At 40.6% G+C, this 21,220-nt stretch overlaps 1 protein-coding gene across 6 annotated transcripts in view; it reads left to right on the top strand.

Annotated features, from left to right (window-relative positions):
- Positions 1–21,220, top strand: part of SLC39A12 (solute carrier family 39 member 12) — an 86,305-nt gene that overhangs the window by 39,050 nt on the left and 26,035 nt on the right. For 2 of the 6 annotated variants that reach the window (XM_086714824.1, XM_086714825.1), the window contains exons 8-12: positions 871–1,023; positions 2,906–3,016; positions 6,601–6,667; positions 10,723–10,881; positions 12,927–13,114. In XM_086714824.1, coding sequence (XP_086570950.1) covers positions 871–1,023; positions 2,906–3,016; positions 6,601–6,667; positions 10,723–10,881; positions 12,927–13,114 — 678 coding nt within the window. The remainder of the gene's footprint in view (positions 1–870; positions 1,024–2,905; positions 3,017–6,600; positions 6,668–10,722; positions 10,882–12,926; positions 13,115–21,220) is intronic. The other 4 variants (XM_086714826.1, XM_086714827.1, XM_086714829.1 and 1 more) reach the window with 4 other exon arrangements.

Raw genomic sequence — 21,220 nt, 5'->3', positions numbered from 1 at the left:
GTTTGCCAAACTGCCTTCTCCTGGGGAGGGAATATGATACATAATGATTTACTAGCTCACAAGAAATCATGAGGTCAACCAATGGGATGAGTCAACTAGAGGAAAATTCCTAATGCATTTCATGTATCCTTTTGTTTCTCCAAGCGGACAGTACTGCTGGGTATACACTCAGTGGAAGATATCGTTCAGGCGGGTTTCTTACTTATCAGAATATTTAATAAAAGTTTTCTTTTTAAAAAATTTTTTTAAATGGTTTATTTATTTTTGAGACAGAGAGAGACAGAGCATGAATGGGGGAGGGTCAGAGAGAGAGGGAGACACAGAATCTGAAACAGGCTCCAGGCTCTGAGCTGTCAGCACAGAACCTGACACGGGGCTCGAACTCACAAACCCGCGAGATCATGACCTGAGCCGAAGTCGGTCGCTTAACCGACTGAGCCACCCAGGCGCCCCTAAAAGTTTTCTTTAATTGCAATGGGGTGTGGAGAGAGTAAACCCTGGATGAAATGTATCTTTATATTTCTTCTGGATATAAAATACAGTCATCTGTTATTAAAGACTTGCTGGGCAAACAGGTATGGATTGAACTCCTAGGAAAAGACAGGGACTGAGAATATCTCAAAATTTAGGGTTAAAGTTCTCCTTTCTTTTCCCTTGTGCACATTTTATTTGACCCTGATTAAATCATCTAGTGGAAGTATTCGTACAACTGAAAGCAAACGTGGCTTTCAATGATTCCAGCGGTTGTCACGGGGTTCCCCAGAATGAAAGGTGAATATATTTAATACCGGGCCTATTAATTAACATTTAAGCCATCGTAAGTCATTTCTTTGTGTCTCCTTTTTGTGTTTGCTTTTGTTTTTTTTAAAGGTTCTTGGTTTACACAAGCAGGAAGGCTCAGAGTTTGGACATGTCCATGAGAGCAAAGGTCATATTTGGAAACTGTTAGGACTAATTGGAGGCATCCATGGATTTTTCTTGATCGAAAAATGTTTTATTCTTCTTGTATCACCAAATACCAAGGTATATTTCAAATTTTCTTTATCTTTTGCTTTAGGGCTTCATAATATTCCTCCCTTATTTCAAAAGTACTTGTTCAAAAGTGACTGACGTCTTCGTGATGCTCTCTATGTGAGGGATGGGGCTCTGGTTTCCAGTCACGATGACTGGCAGCTTCCCTCTAAGTATGGTTCTTAATTTTTTAAACATCTGTTGCTGGCCCGTTAAGGTACTTGTTAAAACCTGCTCTTTGACCTTCATGGCTAGTTTAGAAACAGGAGACCATTTCATGTCTGGGAATGAAGGGGCTGAAAAGCCTACGTACTAATGAGTGTTTTGGATGTCTTTCATAACCCGAAACAAATAAACATGGAGACAAAAACTTTGCAAATTCACAAAATTACCCATCATTTTCTATCTTGAAACCACTGAAAATTATAAGAACAAGGAGCTCAGAAATGGGGTTTGTAGCAGATCTTTTTTTTGTGTGTGTGTGTGGCTTGAATAATTGCTTGCATTGTACCTGTATTTTTTGATCAATTTCTGTGTCTGTGATGAAATATAAAATGCAGTATGATTTTTTTTCATGGATTTGTGTTGCTCTTACACGTTATCCTATAAGACAATAGATTAACTGTCTGGTGGGATGGTTAAAAAGGTAAATGCTTGCAAACAACTGTGGGAGACTAAAATAAAGTAAATTTTCCTTACAAAGTCCTGGGGCTCTGCGGTCTGCTATGGTTTTTCTACGTATCTGCTGGCTTTCTACTTGTGCATGTAATTCATAATGTCTGTGCTCAGGGAAAACATTAGCAGTCATGTAAAATATCAGCACTTGTTTATTATGATTCCTAAATTTATTTGAGGCTCAAAGTCTGTGTGTCAAAAATTAAGATGGTTTTATGGATGGACAGAGGGATGATAGATGGATAGACAGGTGGTAAAATGGCTTTAGTAAATGGTAATGGTGGATCTTGGGAATGAATATCTGAGTGATCACCTTACACTTCTTTTCAGCTTTTCTGTGTATTGGAAACTTTTCACAGTAAATAAAACGCTGTAGAAATGTTCTTTTTTAATGAAGCAAAGTTTTTCTTTGTCCTGGAGCTCACGCTAGGAGGCTATAGTAATTGATGGTCAAACCATCTTTGACCACAGTCCCCACCCTGCACGTTCAACAACTTAACCTCCTCAAGAGGGGTTCTCATCTCAAGAAGCACAAAAGTAAATATCAGATCCCCTTTGTACACAATAGATTGGCGTTCTTAGCCTGGGAAAACTAAATTACAAGGCCAACCTGTCAACTTGTATGTGACAATTAGAAGTTTAGCCAGGGTGGAAGTGAGTGAAATCAATTCTGGGCATCCAAAAATGTAAAGTTTATTCAGACTGTCCTTGGACTTGTCAGAGAACTTACAATAAGGTTTGAGAACATATTTCAAGACTCCTTATATTGAGTAAAATAAAGAGAATGTGAATATTTTAGAAGGTATAAGTGCTTTAATTGATGAATACGTTTCTGAAGATATTAATTTCATTGTTATAGGGTGTAATATAGTTTCAATTATCATCCTTTTGGTATCTCCAGCAGAAAGAATTCCAAATTTAATTTCATAGTAAATATACTTTTTCAGTAAATACAAAAGACAATATCAAAACAACCACTATTCAAGTCTCTTAAAATCACAACTAGACGTATTTAAAGTTTCATTCTTAGGGCATTCAGAATATGCACAATGTTTCAGAACAGGCCTGTGCTTCTCCAAGGTGAGACATTTTAGCATTTGCCACAATGAGCCCGCCACTTTGGCCAATAAGCAAAATGTTAAATAGAACCATGGAATTCACAAAGGCTGCACCTGTGTTCTTCTGGCTTCAGCACTAATTTTAAACCATCCTCATCCAGCAGGGCATGTCATTGGTTAATGGGCATGTGGAACATTCCCACCATCTTGCACTCAACTCCGAATTAAGCGACCAGTCAGGCAGAGGCAAATCTGCTTCCACTATCCCGTTGGTAGGTTACCGATCTGAGGTATTCTACTGATCTGATTACCTTCCTTCCTTTGTTCCTTAACGAACAGATGAAAATCAGTAGGATAGATGAATATCTATTTGTGATTTGCCTGTTTTGAACCATGATAAGTAGTTTGGGAAGCTTTGCCAAGCACCTGAAAGCTGTTTTAAAGAATAAAAAGCTTTTTTCCCCACGGATTCAAATCCTTGGTATCTGCACCACGTTGAAGCATATATGATTAGATTGCATAAAATACATCTTGATCATTTTGTTTACAGGGTTTCATAAACCCGTTGACCTCCAGGTTTTCCATTCTGAGGAATACTTAGCCATGACCAGATGGGGCCAAATAAATTGTGAGCAAGGAATTAGTGCAGCTAGTGTGGTAGGGTCCCCTCCCTAAGGAAAGAAAAGAAAAAAAAAAAGAAAGAAAGAAACCTCAAGGTAACCGGCTATGAGCGTACGTGACAACATCCCTCATGACCTTGTAACATGAGACCACTTAATCAGACCACATGTTTCTGTGTGTTACCATATATAGGAGACAAATAAATAGGAAATATATAAAAAGCTATGCCATACGACGTTCAGGGCTCAGTTCCTCAGGCATGAACCCAACTGAGCAGTGCCAGCAGGAATAAAGTTGCTTCCTAGAAAGAAAAACCTCAGTGTCATGACTCTGTTCGAGGATCCTGCTACTCTAGGAGTGGGGTGATCATTTTGTACTGCAGAAGATAATTGATTCTGCCCCATAAGATGTCTCATAAGTGGCTTCTGTTATACTGAGTTTTCCAGGACAAATATTCCACACAAATTTGCAAAACACAGCCTCCCATCAGCTTGAAAACAATGCTCCTACTCTAATTTTTAAAGTAGCAGGTAAAGGGACAGGAAGAATCTGAAAGTGACATGTAACAGAACACTTGTCTCCTCTAACCATGGCCATTGGGGGGAGGGTTTACAGTTCAAGGATAGATTCCTGTCCGAGTGGAAATAAGTAAGCTGTGCCTGGGACATTGCCACAGCAAATAGAAGTCTGCTGGTAGATCACAGATCTAGAGCTAACTCAATTAGGAACAAAACCATCCCTTTAAAAAAGTGACTTTCAAAGCCTTTATTATGTTTATGGCTTAGATGCTTCACATATGGCTTGGAAGAAGATAATTTCAGGCTGAGGTTAGTTTTAAAATCAGTTTAATGCCGATTTTATTCCGTTGCAATGAAGGGTTCAGAATCCCAAGACCCATATAAGTAAATGTCCGATGCTAACTAACCTTGTGAGTTTTGAACTATTTGAATATGCCGGCTCACTAATACTATACTCACTATTCTTCTGGTTGTTTTAGCTGCAAGATCAACTTTAAGTGATAGAAATAATATGAACTTTTAGGATTGTTTGGTTCAAGTGCCTGGTTTTTCAGGAAGGAGGGAAACTCATAATTCTCACCCGTCAAGGAGTCTTGGATGCTTGCCTCTAAATCCCTTTACACAGTATATGGTTTTGGAGGGAAAACCTTAGCATAAATGTTTGCACTTCTGCCTTTTACTAGATCTATAGAACCTTTCTATGGTAACCAGGCCTTTGATATAGTGTAAAAAAAAATCACATTGTTTTCTTGTTCACTTTTATCCTATATCCTTCAGGTCCTACCTTACTTCTCAGCCCCTTATCCAAAAATTGCCCATCATATCTTTTGAGTAGTGGCTACTGTTCCACTATGTGAGATATGCGTTTACTTTCTCTGTTTTACATTTTTAAAAAAGGTGCTTAGGCTTCACATGAAATATGGCTCAAAATTTTCACAACTTTGGGTGATAGAATTATGTGAATATGCTTTTAGTTTTTTTAAGTCTATTTATTTATTTAAGTAATTTCTACAATCAACGTGGGGCTTGAACATACAACCTTGAGATCAACGGTCACAAGCTTTTCCAACTGAGCCAGCCAGGCGCCCCGGTAAATATGCTTTTAAAAGCTTTTAAAAGGACATGTTCAATAGGATAGTTTTCCCTCACTATCCAAACATAGAGCATTTCTATGAAACCTTTTGTAAGCCAAAATGGTATAAAGTGAAGAAGCAATTACCATTCATTTACGTGGAAAAATTTGTGAGTATTCCCAGTCCCCCAAAATAACCTCTCTTAGGACATTTTGATACCTTGCGGGCACATTTTGCTAAGAGGTGCACGAAATAAATCAAAATAAAGCACAGGGGCACCTGGGTGGTTCCACTGGTTAAGTATTCCACTCTTGATCTCAGCTCAGGTCTTGATCTCAGGGTTGTGAGTTCAAACCCTGTGTTGCGCTCCACACTGGGTGTGGACCCTGCTTTAAAAACAACAAAACAAAACAAAACAAAACAAAAAACCCCCCAGGTGCTCCCAGATACAGAGCCAAGCTCTGATGGCTTGATGCTGAGATGCTGGGAACTAGCTTATGGGAGCCACTCAGCGTTGGGGCACATGGCACCACTTTAGGCTTGCTGCAAAACGAATGCTGGGTGCTATTTTGTGCTTTTGGCTTTTTTTCATAAAAAGCAAAAATCCTCTTTGGATTTCTTTCAGTTAGTGAAAACAGGTACTAATGTAGGTTTTTGCTAAAAGCGACATGGCGTGACGTGAACTTAAGAAAAGCAAGGACTACCTGTGAAAAGTCTTTTCACATAACAGAATGAGAATCTGAGGCACAGGGACGGGAGATGACGTTTCCTGAAATTGATCCATGAGTCAGTCTCTGAAATGAAATCACATCATATTAACTCACAGAAGTCAATTTCAGAATCTGACCTGTCATATGAAAGGATAGAAACAGTTTAATTTGTTGTATTTGTCTTTTGTAAAGTCTGTTGATTTGCTTTCTTTTTTTAACGTTTATTTATTTTTAAGAGAGGGAGAAACGGAGTGCAAGTGGGGGAAGGACAGAGAGAGGGAGACACAGAACCTGACGCAGGCTCCCAGGTCTGAGCACAGAGCCTGCTGCAGGGCTTGACCCCACGGACCATGAGATAATGACCTGAGCTGAAGTCGGACACTTAACCGACTGAGCCACCCAGGCACCCCTGTTGACTTGCTTTCTGATTCTTTTACTTGCTGGCAAAGCCCCCAAAACAGAATACTCCATCACAAGTAATGTGAGGCGTTGGGTCTGCATGGCTTTGTTCTCTAGCCACAATACACGATGTCCTTAGACATCAGGAAATGAATCCTACATCCACAGTCCACCACACAGGACAATTGTCAAATTACGTCAAGAATCAAGAACTCTTTCTACGGCTTTTGGATTTCATAAAGGTTTACATAATTTAAGAGCCTGGATTACAGACTGTCCCAACAGCCTCTAGCTCTGTATGGAAGATTCTGATCTACATAAAGTGCTATCTTCGCCCCAAGGCACACAGTGCCAGAAGTTTGTTCACAGACCTCCTGCTTTACGTTCTATGCTTGCCTGTGAAATTTAAAAGTTCTGCTCTACTCTGGAGTATTAAAATGTTTAAAAACTAGCATAACTGTCCAGATATTTCAATTTTACAATGAAATGGTGGCCATGGCTAATCTTTCATCACTTATTTTTTCATTTAAAATAGAAAGGCCCAGAAGATTCACAGGCAGCTGAAATTCCTGTAGGCAGTATGACAGCCTCCAACAGAAAATGTGAGTACCAATGTTAAAGAGCTAAACTTAAAATGAAGAAAGTGTTGTAGAAGAAAGGTTATGTCTGTTTGGGAACAATGTGCCGAAATCACGTAGGTTTCTCATTGGGTTTGTTTTGCATTATTACAGCCTCGACGAGAATATGTTTAATACTCATTCCTATCCGTCTTTCACGCACACTGCACATTAATGTCAACTTTATACTTTAAAAGCGATGGTTTCAGATGATGGTTTGAAACTGATCTTCTGAGAATTTCAATTAGTGTAGATTCATATGTAGTTATATCAAGGCTCCTTTAAAATCATGAGCATAGTACTAATAAGGTATAGACTTGTGGAATCACAATGTTGTGCACTGAAATTAATGTAGTGTTGTGTGTCAATTAAATGTCAATTAAAAAAATCCATGCTTACATGATAATTGAGCCTTTCACTTCTCTATGAAGCCTGGAAACTTCTATCACAGTCTACTGAAACTGAGCGCAAATGTCTGTCTCATGTGTGATGTTGTCATTGAGACGGCTTGTTCATAACATTTGTAACCAACTGGTTTTTTTCTGTGGTTTCTTTATTTCTGAATTTAATGTACCCATTTTGTATACAGCTTTCTTCCTTTTTATTTATGTTTCTGAATACTTTTCCACATTTTTTTGGTCTCTTCTGGCTTTTGCCAGTTGCTTCCAAATCTTTGCCCCACTTTTCTCACTGATATTACCCGTTTGTGGCACAGACTTCTCAATATTTTTATATTACACAGTCATGATTAGTTATTCCCATTCTACCCTAATAGATTAGTTACTAATAAAAATAGCTAACATTATATGCCAGGCATAGTGCTCAATGGATCATGGATTATTTTATTTAATACTCATACAACTTAATGAAGTAAGAACAATTATTAGCCTAGTTAAACAAACGGAGAAACCAATTGTTAGAGAGGGTAAGTTCCTGCCCAGGATTACATAACTAGGAAGCTTCGGTACTGAGGAACTAAGGAATGCCCACGGGCCGACGGTTTCTATATGGCCATTCATGCATGCATGCCTCAATGTCTTTTCTCACGCTCTTTCATTCATTCAAGAAATGTTTGAACATGTACCATGTTTCAGGCACTGTGCACACACTGGAGAATAAAATAAGACTGGTCTTTATCCCTGGTTTGCAATGTGGTTGGGGACATAAATACTAAAACAACAAACACGATTGCGACGATCACTATTTTAAACGTGTTACATATATTAACCTCGGTAATTTATTTATTTGATTCAAAATACGTAATCATGTGGTCTGGCCAATTCTGCTTTCAGAACATTGCTACTAATCTTTTTCCTTCTAAATCTTTAGTTCCAGGAGAGATTTTAGAATGCCAGGCAACTAGTAGGGATGCAATAGACATTTCTTCATTTATTATTTTTTAAAATTTTCTTATGTTTATTTTTGAGAGGGAGAGAGAGCACAAGCAGAGGCAGAGACAGAGGGAGACACAGAATCGGAAGCAGGCTGCAGGCTCCAGGCTCCGAACTGTCAGCACGGAGCCCGACGGGGGGCTCCAAGTCACGAACTGTGAGATTGTGACCCAAGCCAAAGTCGGGTGCTTAACCGACTGAGCCACCCAGGTGCCCCTCATTTATTGTTTTGGAAGGAAAGGAAGAGGAAAGAAGGAAACGCCCAGGCAACTTAGGAGTGGGGTGACATATGCTAGATGAAGGAGTAATGATGGTCCGATTCGAGTATTTTGGAGGCCTCATGTCTTTCTTTCCACTTCAGATATCAGGCTTGGCTTTCAGAATGAACAGTGAACAAATCCAAATTTGATTACTCCACTGCCCTTTTGCCAGGGACATATTGAATTAGCTTCAAATATTTGATTACTTGTTTCACATTACCTCATTGGTGGGACTCAGCTTGTGTTTCAAAAGACAGGATGTGAAAATCCTACCCACAGTCTGATTTAAATAAACAAAAAGCAACATGATACAAGGTCCGGCCCACGTCTCACCATGGAAAACCTCTGATAAGTTAGAAATGTAGAAATGAATAGGACTGCCAGCTACATAAGCCAAGATAAAATATTATTGATAATTCTGTAATAAGTACATTAGATTACCAGTGAAGGCTTGTCTTATCTCCCTCTGAATAATATTTAAGTTGCCTTAAACAATGTGTACCATTGTGTTCCTTGGGGCTTACATGCAAATACGTCTGTTTGCCTTGTGGTTTATTACATGTCCATGATCTGACATTTAGAAACCCATAATCAGAGAAAATAAAATAATAGACAACAAAAATAGGCCACACTGTTTCTTAGCAGAGTATAAACTGAGTAAAAAAATTTCCATTTGAGTATATGCCACTCATATCAAAGCTACATATAAGCACTTGGAAATCACAATTTATTTGCGTGCTGTGATGTTGCCAAATGTATTGCTTTGAATTATTTTATTTTCACAAAGAAGAGCTTTATTTCTGAAAATTGGCAGGAACAGCAACACAACCTGGTAGGATTATTAAATGTTGAGAGCTTCTAGGCCATGCCAGTAAGAACTCCCTGAATTCAATAATTTGATATTTATTCTGTTTTCATGACAGTTGCCTGAAATCTCCTCATTTTTAACAGAGAATAGAATGAATTAGTCAACCACAAGAAGGATACAAGTTAGTCTAACAGTGATAGCCATAGATAAAGCAGGATTTTTGCAAGTGAAATGCGCGAGACATCTTTGCACAGCAGTCCATAGTCCGTTTCCTGCCCAATAGTCTGGACTACATCTGCCGATTACTTGACTGAAGTTACTTATCTTACGGTGTGGGATGTGGAATGAGTGAGTCAAGCTGTATTCCCCAACCAAAATAGAAAACCATAGTATACTACGGTGCCCCCGTAGTCTAAGACCACATAACAGAAACCAGGAGATAACCTCTTTCTGTTTACTGAGGGTACAATTGTTAGAATATCATGTTTGGTTCTAACAGCAGCAACACCTACTTCTTACTCTAGGCATGCAGTGGAGAGCCACTGAGTAATTAGTGAAATTTTAGACCATGGAAATTGATTTAAATGGCCCTTCTTCTCAAAAGGTATGCCTACATGGCTTACCGTCAGAATAAGTATTATTCCCCCAGTATTTTTTGAATTTCTTAGCTGTTCCATTTCATGACAGGGCTGTACTAATATGCAATTTTAGGTTTTTGAAAAAAAGAATTCTGTCCATTAGAAACTTGAACCCAATTATGATCCAAAATATCTCATTAATTATTTCATTGACTCTCTACTAATCAGATAATGTGTGTTATGTAACACAATCCCATGAAAGCAGCTTCTCTTTATTTTGTTCAATGTCCAGCTGGTCGAGTACTGAAAGTTACTTTCCAGAAAGACAAGAACATTAGCTAATTGTTCCAAAGCTAATTTGGGGGCCAGCCGAGTCGATAGTGGTTCTGTCATGGTCACAGAGCTGGAAAGTGAACCAGAGAACTTGGGACGGTCGTGAGCGCCAACCAGAAAGGGGAGCAAGGAGCAGAAAATGGCAAAAGTGTGCTCCAGCAGATAGGCGCCAGGAACAGTCTGACCCAGAGGAGATAGTTTTGGAAAACAGCCTCCATTTTAATGACATTCTGCAAGGAGGGTCTTAAATTATTTTAAAGTGCTTTGCAGAAGACGCACATGGAAAGGTCATTGGTGGGATTTGGGAAGGTTATAGCAACATTTTTATTTTTCTTTTTCTTTGGGGTTAGCTGAACAAGGTGAGAGAATAGTGAATGCCAGGGCCTAATTTATCTCATGACTAGTCAGATCTGTTAGAAAAACAATGGCCACGCAGCCAAATGTGTCCCTTACCAGATTGGCATCTCCAGTCCTGACTTATTTGGAATGCGGAAAGAAAGTGGGGCCGCTTAATTTGAGGCAGTCTAAGAATGTCAAGGGTTGTGCTCGCTTCGACAGCCCACGTACTGAGAACGACAGGATGGAAGGGAAAGGTGGTCGTGTGTGAAGGGTTCCATGAAATATCTAGTGCCCTGTGAATGCTTTCTCACACCTTTGTTTGGTCCTTTAGGCAAAACCATTAGCTTGTTAGCAATCATGATACTGGTTGGGGACAGCCTGCATAATTTTGCAGATGGCCTCGTGATAGGAGCTGCCTTCTCATCATCATCTGAGTCGGGAGCCACCACAACACTCGCCATCTTGTGTCATGAAATTCCACATGAAATGGGTAAGTCACATAGTAGGGGCCCTGTTTCCTGCTTGTTGAGAACGCCGTAGTGTTATTTCTAGCTATGGCCTCGAGGTGTCTTTTTCCAGCGCACCATTGAAAGATGAATACTTTCTGTTCACAATCTATTTAAACGGTAAGAATAGCACAACTCGAAAAAAAAAAAAAAAATGCTGTACCTTGGGAGAAAATTCAGCTAGACTCTTTATGATGTTTCCCAGGGTCATAAGTCACTCTTTTTGGATTCTGGAGAGTTCTATATGGGAGAAAGTCACTCAGAGAAACCTCGCCGTTAAAGGCCTTGGCAAAGGCTTTAAAATCTGTGTATTAAATGTGGGAAAAACATTACGAGGGGAACTTTACCCATTATGTCAGCAAACAGACCAATGAGATAAAATAACATTTAAATTAAGGCCAAACCGTGGTTTCATCAACTTGATTTATATAAAATGTCTAAGGCCAAGCATAAAATTGAAATGACAGCCGTATGGTGGCAGAGGCACATGAGGCTCTTTTTCTGGATAATCTTAATAGCCCCGTAATTCAAATTCTGCCTCCCAGGAAGCGAGAAGAGACAGAATAGAGGTTTCAGAAACAGGCCCAGAAAGAGCAGAGGCTGACCCCGGCACACATGTGCCCTAGCGAGGGGGCTCTTGCCTGTCTCGCTGCCCCCATTTCCGGGTCTACATTGTCCCCTTGGGCCACCGGGACCTCTGGTGTTCAGTGTCCACTGCCCATAATTCTGTCACCGGTCCTTCTTAGAGCAGTTTATCCAAGGCCCTTCCTGAATCCACTAAAATGTCCCTGGTCTGGGTGCCATATAGCATGGTCCTGCTTTTCACTGCTATTTTTTTAGTGGTAGTTTATTTTTGAGAGAGAGACAGGGTGCGAGTGAGGGAGGGGCAGAGAGAGAGGAAGACGCAGAATCTGAAGCAGGCTCGAGGTTCTGAGTTGTCAGCACAGAGGCAACAGGGGGCTCGAGCCTGTGAACCCGGGAGATCATGACCTGAGCTGAAGTCAGATGCTTAACTGACTGAGCCCCCCAGGCGCCCCACTCACTATTATAATAAAACCACAGAGGAGTCAGACAGTCTGGGGCAGGCCAGCAACGACGGTTTAAGACCCTTTCATAGGACCAGTTATGCCGTGGAACTAAGAAACTGAGTCCCCAGACTATTCATTGAATTTTCAGCCTCTTCCCTATCTCTCAGACTAAGAACTAGAGGCTCTCAGATTCAAAGGTGATTCTTCTGGGGCGCCTGGGTGGCTCAGTCAGTTAAGCGTCCGACTTCGGCTCAGGTCATGATCTCACGGTCTGTGGGTTCGAGCCCCGCGTCGGGCTCTGTGCTGACAGCTCAGAGCCTGGAGCCTGTTTCAGATTCTGTGTCTCTCCATCTCTCGACCCCTCCCCTGCTCATGCTCTGTGTCTCTCAATAATAAATAAACGTTAAAAAAAATTTTTTTTTAAAGGTGATTCTTCATTGAGAGGAAAGGTGTGGAGAGAATAAGGTCATGTTTCTATAGTCATCAAGGCAGTAAAACATTTTCTAAAGGAAAAATTTGTTTTCCTAACCAACTTTGGCAATGATTTTTAAATCTCCTATTAAGCAGTTTTCTCTCCATAGCAGTTCTTACATAAGCAAATAAGAAAAGCCGACATAACGTGATTTAGCCTGGCAAGTTTCCAGGCAAAAAGGTTTAAAAACCCTGGAACAGCAAGTGCTTTATTCTGCATTTATCTAAGTTGAAAATGTCACAGGGCATTGGGAACTGAAGAATAAATATGTCACAGTTCTCTTGGTATATGCGATCTTCGGGAACAGAAAAGGAAGACAGCTCTGGAAATGTAACTTCCTAATAGTGTAATGAGAAGGCTACGAATCCCAGAGAACTATAGGCAAGGGCTTTGTTAAACTGGTCAGTCAACTTTACTTGTAAAATCGGTCCCAGTTGCTGCAATTTGGAACAACCTAATAGCACATTCCTCTACCAGAGGCATCCTCAGTTAAATAATGATTATATTTTCTTGTGCCCTTAAATTTCAGGAGACTTTGCTGTGCTCTTAAGCTCTGGACTTCCCATTAAGATTGCCATCCTTATGAATTTTATAAGCGCGCTAACTGCCTTCATAGGACTATACGTTGGTCTCTCCGTATCAGCTGATCCGTGTGTGCAGAACTGGATCTTAACAGTTACTGCGGGGATGTTCTTATACTTATCCTTGGTGGAAATGGTAAGAATTGTGGCTTTTCTATTTTGTTTGTCTAAACTCTGAAAATGTGAAACAGAGACAAAGCCATAAAATGGAAGGATAGATGGGGAGAGGGGAAGAAGGATATGTTTAAAAATATAAAAGGCTAAGGAAATAGTCTGTGTAATCCAAGAAAGTAAATTGTAGGCAGAGGAAACATAATTTGAGATACAGAAAATATTGACATCCTTTTAGTGAATTTAAGTGGAATGAACGAAACCTTTAAAATTGCCAAAAAGTGATCATCAGTTCATCCTGCTCTAGCTTTGCATCTCTGTATGAGGCCTGTCCTTCTAGCTGATAAATGGAAAGTTCTGTGAAACAGCCGGCTATTTTGTTTATACATTGGAAAACAGTTCGTCCGAATTTGTCATTAATTAATGAGCTGTTTGGTTTAATTAACCAAGTATAGTTTGGGTTGTTTTGTTTTTTAGAGAGAGAGAGAGAGAGAGAGCACATGAGTGAGGGAGAGGGGAGACAGAGGGAGAGAATCTTAAGCAGGTTCCATGCCCAGCCTGAAGTCCAACTTGAGGCTCAATCCCATGACCCTGAGATCATGACCTGAACTGAAATCAAGAGTAGGTGCTCAACCACCTGAACCACCCAGGTGCCCGACCAATGGTAATTTTTAAAAATAATGATTTAAGTTTTGATTGCTGAAGGGCTATCAGACTGGTGAAATGAGAAAGGTTATAGTGTTGAGTCTCTAACGTTGCAACATGCATTTCTTCGAGAGGGCCTTGCTAATGCTAACGGTGACTCACTCATCACTTTTCATCCTCAGAAATCTGATAAAGGAATTACAGCTGGAAATTTCACCCTGTTTTGCTTCTGGAAACTGCAAAGTAAACCAGACTTTTTAAGGTCACCCTCTACTGGACTTTTTATGACTTAAATGTATTAAGGTGGATAATACTATCCCTTCTTGGGGCATCTGGGTGGCTCAGTCAGTTGAGCATCCAACTCTTGATCTCAGCTCAGGTCTTGATCTCAGGGTTGTGAGTTCAGGCCCCGCGTTGGGCTTTGCAACGAGTATGAAGCCTACTTAAAAACAAAACAAAACAAAACAAAAAAATGAACCTATCCTTTCTTATGTGTTGGAATAATGCGAATAAAAATGACATACATGAGTAAAAGAAATACTTAAGAGTGAAAACCAATACAAAGCAAATCCAAATGGAAGTAAAATTATGTGATGGCCTGTATCCTGGAGCAGAAAAGTAAAACGAACGATCTTGAAGAATTCGATAAGGGGACTCTTCAAGTGAACACAACCATTTTAAACCCCAGTCTAAATACGTTTGACTTTTTGGTTGTTTTTCTTAATTCTTATGAGATTCAGAGAGATGAGGTCAATACCAAAGGGTACTTCCGTGTTTAGAAACGTTCTTACATGTAATTTACGATACTCAGGGAATTTCCTAATCTTGATGATGAAGACAGACTTGTGGGGCAAGTTCAACCCACCTCTTCCGAACCCCAATCCTCAAGCCGTGGTCAGTATGACAGAATCTCATGATCCTTCCAGTTCGAGAAGTCTGGGTTGCTAGCCTTGAGTGATGACTTCAAAAGCACACTGTCACTCATCATTGAATGTTGTGAGCTACTTTTTGTGTAAAATGCCTGTATATCAGTCCTGAAATTCACTCTTGGATCTCCTGACGGTCAGTTTTCTGCTTCTAACTTCCTTTCCCTTTATGACTGAATTGGGCATTTGCTGTATTATTTAGTTATTCCGGTTTGCTTTTTTTTTTTTTTTCAAGTCTGTACCTCTCTTCAACTCTGATGGATACGTATCTAGTTAATCTATCTATCTAGTTAATGCTTTCTCTTTGTTCGTGAGTCTGATCTCCCAAAATGGACCTGAGGACATTATCAAGAGCCATTTGTCCCGTAGAACCCTAAGCTGGGTACATCATTTCCCCTTAGGGTTTCTCTTCCTGGTCTTGCAAGGTTAGGCAATTGCTTGTAAGAGATGTGGCAGATATCCTATGAGATTCCAACTAGAATGAATCTTGACCTTGTTGCAAATTACTATCGGCCAAGGGAAAACCGGCATCCTGGCAAAAAGACAGCAAAGAAAATACTCTGGAGTTTCCTGGGGCGACTTGCTATAATCCAGGTCGCCTGCTCTCACGGCCTTTTGAGTAACTTCTAAACAAATAGGACTCTTTCACATAGCAGCAACTTTAACTGTTTCTGTGAGCTGGGGCTGTGCCAGAGAAAATAGTCTTTTGTCATTTAAAGGGAAGAAAACAAGTTTTCAAGACTGTGTAAAACAGGAAAGAAAAAAAACGACAGTAAGTAAAGGGTAAGGGCGGTGGGGGGGAAGGGGGCAGGAATCCTTCCATACACTGGTTATTTACTAAACGCTGGAAATTTACCAGGCACCTTCTCAGTTGGGCTAATGTGGAAAGATTAGCTACATTTTTGCCTTGCTTGTTTGTTTCAAAGAAATTGGGCGTGTTCTTTCAAATCCCAGAAGAAAAGGAACTAGGGGCAAAAATGGGGCCATTAGCAATGAAGTCAGCAAAGCAGAAATTCTTCACTAGGGAAATCTGCCAGCCTAAATTCTCCAAAGTGGGATTGCCTCATCCAAGCACACTAACTCTTGGTGGCATTGAATGGTTTCTGAAGAAATTTAAGAATGAATGTGGGCCTGGGCGGCCAGAGGAAATTCATGCTCCTTTAGAAAGATCAGTGTGCTAGGCTGAGTTTGCCCCAAGCAGAGACTGAAGATGCATGCGTGTGTGATGGCAGTTCACCTCCTAGGAGGTGAACCCAGGAGAGGAATGAAGGGCAGGTGGAGTGAAGCAGAAAATGACAAAAAGTCAATAGACTGATGTGTTTTTGTTAACGTGACCACCACTATGGGGACCCACCACCGCGGACCTTCTGTGGGGACTCCTGTCCCCGTTGTTCAAAGCTAGACCCACAAATATACCCCCCCCCCCACAACACACACCCCTTTCAGGCTATGCATGCTTGAGCACCTGGGAAGTTCCCGCGATGGTCTCAGGCCAAAACACTAGAGAAGCCCAGGGCAGGAGAAAGAGAAATGCAGTGTGGACTAAAGCAAAGCTTCTCTGCAAAACTTGCTAACACCTCCTTGGAAATGGTCTCTGCAGCAGTGGCTGAGCACCAGAGATGAGAGAATATGAGAAGTCCCTTCAGGGTTGGAGGCCAGCCAAAAACTCCACAGAGACTTAATACAAGAGAGTGGAATAAGCTTCAAACCCTATTGGTCTTTTTTTTTTTTTTTTTTTTAATGTTTTTGTATTTATTTTGAGAGACAGAACGTGAATGGGGCAGGGGAGGGGGTGCGGTTTGGGAGGCAGGGAGAGAGAGGGAGAGAGAGACTCCCAGGTAGGCTCTGCGCTGTCAGCACACAGCCCCACGTGGGGCTCAATCTCATGAACCATGAGATCATGACCTGAGCCAAAATCAAGAGTTTGTTGCTAAACTGGCTGAACCACCCAGACACCCGCCCATTGGTCTTGTGGCAATTATTTGATATTCAACCCTCTCTGTCTTCTAGCACCCAACCTTGATTCTCCTCACCTTCAGGCAGCACTTGGGCTGATCCAGATTTCTTTCCTGGTAGGGCAGCCCAGATCTTCACTGACGGATCTACTTTATCCTAGTTGGGTCATGCTTCCTGTGGTTGCCTGTTCACCATCGTCATCAGGCATGGAAGCATCAAGAGATGCTTCAGGAAACTCCTAGTTTCTGGCTATGTGCCTGGGTTCCTCCATTGTGTAGCCGTAACGCTAGTACAAATTCTACCAATGGAAGAGCCAGCAGTGATGGTCTACCATTGCCTCCTGATTTTCTCTCTGCTATCTCTAAGATTTCCTTCCTTCTATTCACTTTGCATTAACTTTCTGTTTATTTTCTTCCTTTGTGAGATGGGATGATGTATCGTTGATTTTAAATCTTTTCTTCTCTTAAATTAGAAGATCTAAGCATTTAAAGCTAAGCATTTTCCTCTAAGCACTGCTTTGCTGGATCCCATATATTTTCATATGTGGTGTTTTCAATACTGATCACCTTGAAATGTCTTTCAATTTCTCACATAACTTTTTTCTTATTTGGCACATGTTATATAGAAGTATGGTGCCTGATTTCTCAGTATCTGTAACTTGTAAAAGTAGCTTTTGGTTACTGATTTTAACTTAATCCTTCATTGTCAGATATACTCTATATTATTTTAGTTCTTTGAAATATTTTGAGTTTTGTTGCATGACCCAGTGGTCTATCCTGGTAAATGCCCTCACATGCATTTGGAAAGTACACAAGTACGGCAACTGTTGGGTATTAGAGTTCTGTGAATGTCGGTTAAGTCAGGCTGGTTGATGGTTTTATTCATGTTTTCAAATTCATACTGATTTGTTTTTCTCTACTTGTGTTAATTATGAGGGAGTGGCATTAAAAATATAGACTTAGGTATGTGGGTTTGCCTATTTCTTTCTTGGTTTTGTCAGTTTGGCTTTATGCATTTGAAGCTCTGTTATTACATGCATGTGTATTTAGGTTTGTCCTGTCTTCCTGATGGAATTGATATTTTTATCAGGCTGAAAGTTCCCTCTCTTTACCTCTGATAAAACTTTGTCTTGCAGCCTCCTTTGTCTGATGTTAATAAAGTCACATCTGCTTTTCTGCTTACTGTTTGCACAGGATATTTCCTTTCATCCTTTTGTCTTCTCCTGGCTATAGAAAGTAAGTGGTGGGGTCTTGACAGAGTATTTGAAGTGTCACATAACAGAAATGTCTGATGTAGTCAGCAATCCCTGGGATTAATAGGTTAGTGTCCATTTATCTTATTTATTCACTTTATCCAAATTGTATTTATAACCAGATCGACTGATTTGTGTTGTTGTTTGTTTTGTTTTTTGTTTTGTTTTTTTGGGGTTTTTTTTGGTACTTCCATGTTTGCTACAAAGATTTCATGAGATTTGTCCTCTATACATATAATGCCCTCCTCCCTAAGATATACTTGTCCTATTCTAGGGTACCTGTGAATATGTTATCTTACATGTCAAAAGAGACTTTGCAGATGTGATTAAGGTTTAGGACTTTGAGACAGGGAGATTATCCTGGATGATCTGGGTGGTCACATTTTAATCACATGAGTCCTTAAAAGTAGGAAACCTTCCCCAGCTATAGTCAGAGAGAGCGGTGATGGCGGAAGGAGGGTCAGAAAGATTTGGAGCTGCCGGGTGTGGAGTTGGAGGAGGGGGGCCAGGAGCCAAGGAACAAGGAATACCAGTTGCCTCTGGAAGTTGGAAAAGACAAGGTAACAGATTCTCCCCTGGAGCCTCCAGAAGGAACCAACACCTTGATTTTAGCCCCATGAGACCTGTGCCAGATTTCTGACCCATACAACTGTAAGATAATAAACTTGTATCATTTTAAATCACTGGATTAGTGGTAATTTGTTAACAGCAGCCAGAGAAAACTAATATATCCCCGTGCCACTAACCTTGGTTGAGATGTTCTTGAGAACAGAGGCAGCAACGTAGGACTCTCTTGTTCTGCTTGGGAACTGAGAGTTCCTTCTAAGAAAATTCTCAGAACTAAAAGGTCTAGAGGATTTCTCATATTCACCTTCTCTAAAGTTTACAGATTTTCTCAAATAGAAGGAAAAGACAACCCCAGAAGTATTCTTTTTTTTTTTTTTTTTTTTTTTAGTCATTTGGATAAGAGAGACTTTCTTTTAATAAATAGGACTTATTATTTAAATCATAAATTAACCCATTTTAGAGAACATAAGGCACCATGGCAAGGAAAGGTTTATTCTGGATATGAAACCGGTTTCAGACCTTGAAGCATTTTTTTTCCCTAAAGTTTTAGATCCTGCAAAACTGTTTCCATAACAACAAGCCCATGGAAACCCCAAGGGGCTATCACCACAGATGTAACGAGAGATGTCCCTGGAACTGGCAGAACTGGACAACTGCCCAGGAACCGATACATTCATAGCATCCAAGCTGTAGCTCCTAGAGGTAGGTAGTAGAGAAGGGAGCCCTGAATTCACCAGTTCATGCCCAAACAAAATGAAACCAAACCCAGGTGCCCCCTCCGTGCGCATCAAGACCAACCAGTCGAGTGTAGACCTTATCTCTAGCCCTCTCGGCTACAAATCTCCGTAACTACACAGTTCTCTGGATCTCTTCCCCTCCCCTCTGCACTTTTTGCTTGTTTGTTTGAGCAGCTGCTCTTTTTTTTTCTTTTCTTTTCTTTTTTCTTTCTCTTTATTTTTCTTGAGAGAGAGAGAGAGAGTATCTTAAGCAGGCTACACACTCAGCACAGAGCCTGATGGGGCTCCATCCCACGGCCCTGGGATCATGACCGGAGCCGAATTCAAGAGTCAGATGCTTGACTGACTGAGGCACCCAGGCGCCCTGAGGGGTTGCTCTTTTCAAATTTCTCTTCCTGTTCAAGATTATTACTCATGTTCCTTCAATCTTGATTTCACTTATATAACCATGGGGGAGGAAACACCAAGACTGAAGAGCAGTCACTTAGAGCACTTTGCGAATCTACCCACTTCTGTGAATGTCTCCTTGAAGCAATATGGCTGCCAGATTTTGCCTGGAACATTTTCAAATTTCCAGATGTGAAAGGTAGGGCAAAGACTCCTTTGAACTTAAGATCCTCTACTTTAAAAAAGAAAAATTTTTAGGGGCGCCTGGGTGGCGCAGTCGGTTAAGCGTCCGACTTCAGCCAGGTCACAATCTTGCGGTCCGGGAGTTCGAGCCCCGCGTCAGGCTCTGGGCTGATGGCTCGGAGCCTGGAGCCTGTTTCCGATTCTGTGTCTCCCTCTCTCTCTGCCCCTCTCCCGTTCATGCTCTGTCTCTCTCTGTCCCAAAAATAAATAAATGTTGAAAAAAAAAAAAAAAAGAAAAAGAAAAATTTTTTAAATAGGCTCCATGCCCTGTGTGGGCCTCATCAAACTCACCATCCCCAAATTAAGAGTCGCGTGCTCTACCGACTGAGCCAGTCAGCTATCCCAAGATCCTCTGCTTTTAAAATATACCAAGAGGCTCCAGGGTGGCTCAATCCATTAAGCGTGGGACACTTGGTTTGCATTCAGGTCGCGACCTCATGGTTTCATGGGTTTGAACCCCATATTGGGCCCCTGTGTTGGGAGCACAGAGCCTGCTTAGGATTCGCTCTCTCCCTCTCTCCGCCCCTCCCCCATTCACACTGTCTCTGTCTGTCTCAAAATAAATAAATAACCTTTAAATATATGTGTATATATATATATATATATATATATATACACATACATACATACATATGTATATGATATACATATGTATATATATGTGTATATGTATGTATGTATGTGTATACACACACACACACACATATGCATACATACATACATGTGCGGCACCTGGGTGGCTCAGCCGGTTAGGCATCCGACTTCAACTCAGATCATGATCTCACAAATCACAAGTTCGGGCCCTGCATTGGGCTCTGTGCTGACAGTTCAGAGCCTGGAGCCTGCTTCAGATTCTGTGTCTCCCTCTCTCTCTGCCCTTCCCCTGCTCACACTGTTTCTCTCTCTCTCAAAAAAATAGATAAACATTAAAAAAAATTTTTTTTAACTATACACACACACACACACACACATATATATACATATATATAATATGTACCCAAACACACAAAAATAAAATCTACGTATTAAACCCAGTCAATAAACAGGATTGTAGATCATCAGACGATGAGCATCCATTGGCTTCTCTACATTTATTTTAGCTCAGTAGATTTAACAGCTTCATAACAGTTTTCACAAAGGGTGAAAAGAACATAAGTTGACTGACAAAACGGCCACCTTTCTAGCGAGGCTTCTCATCTTTCCTTAATCACATGACTACAAAATTAAACCAAAACGAACCTACACTTTTAGGATACCGATCCTATTTCCTCTTCATTATTCTTTATCCTCCAATTTATTGATTTTGATGGGGTCTTGCTTTCTCAGAGAAATCTAGTTATGCCCAATGCACTTCAGTCAGTAATCGATAATCACCAAGTTGGTTCTGATAAAAGAGTCCTTGCTCCCTCCAAGAAAAC

Source organism: Puma concolor, chromosome B4 (assembly GCF_028749965.1).
Source record: "Puma concolor isolate L17-30 chromosome B4, mPumCon1.1.hap2, whole genome shotgun sequence".
Lineage (NCBI taxonomy): Eukaryota > Metazoa > Chordata > Mammalia > Carnivora > Felidae > Puma > Puma concolor.
The sequence above is the reverse complement of the archived record's forward strand: the minus strand, read 5'-3'. Positions and strand labels throughout refer to the sequence as shown.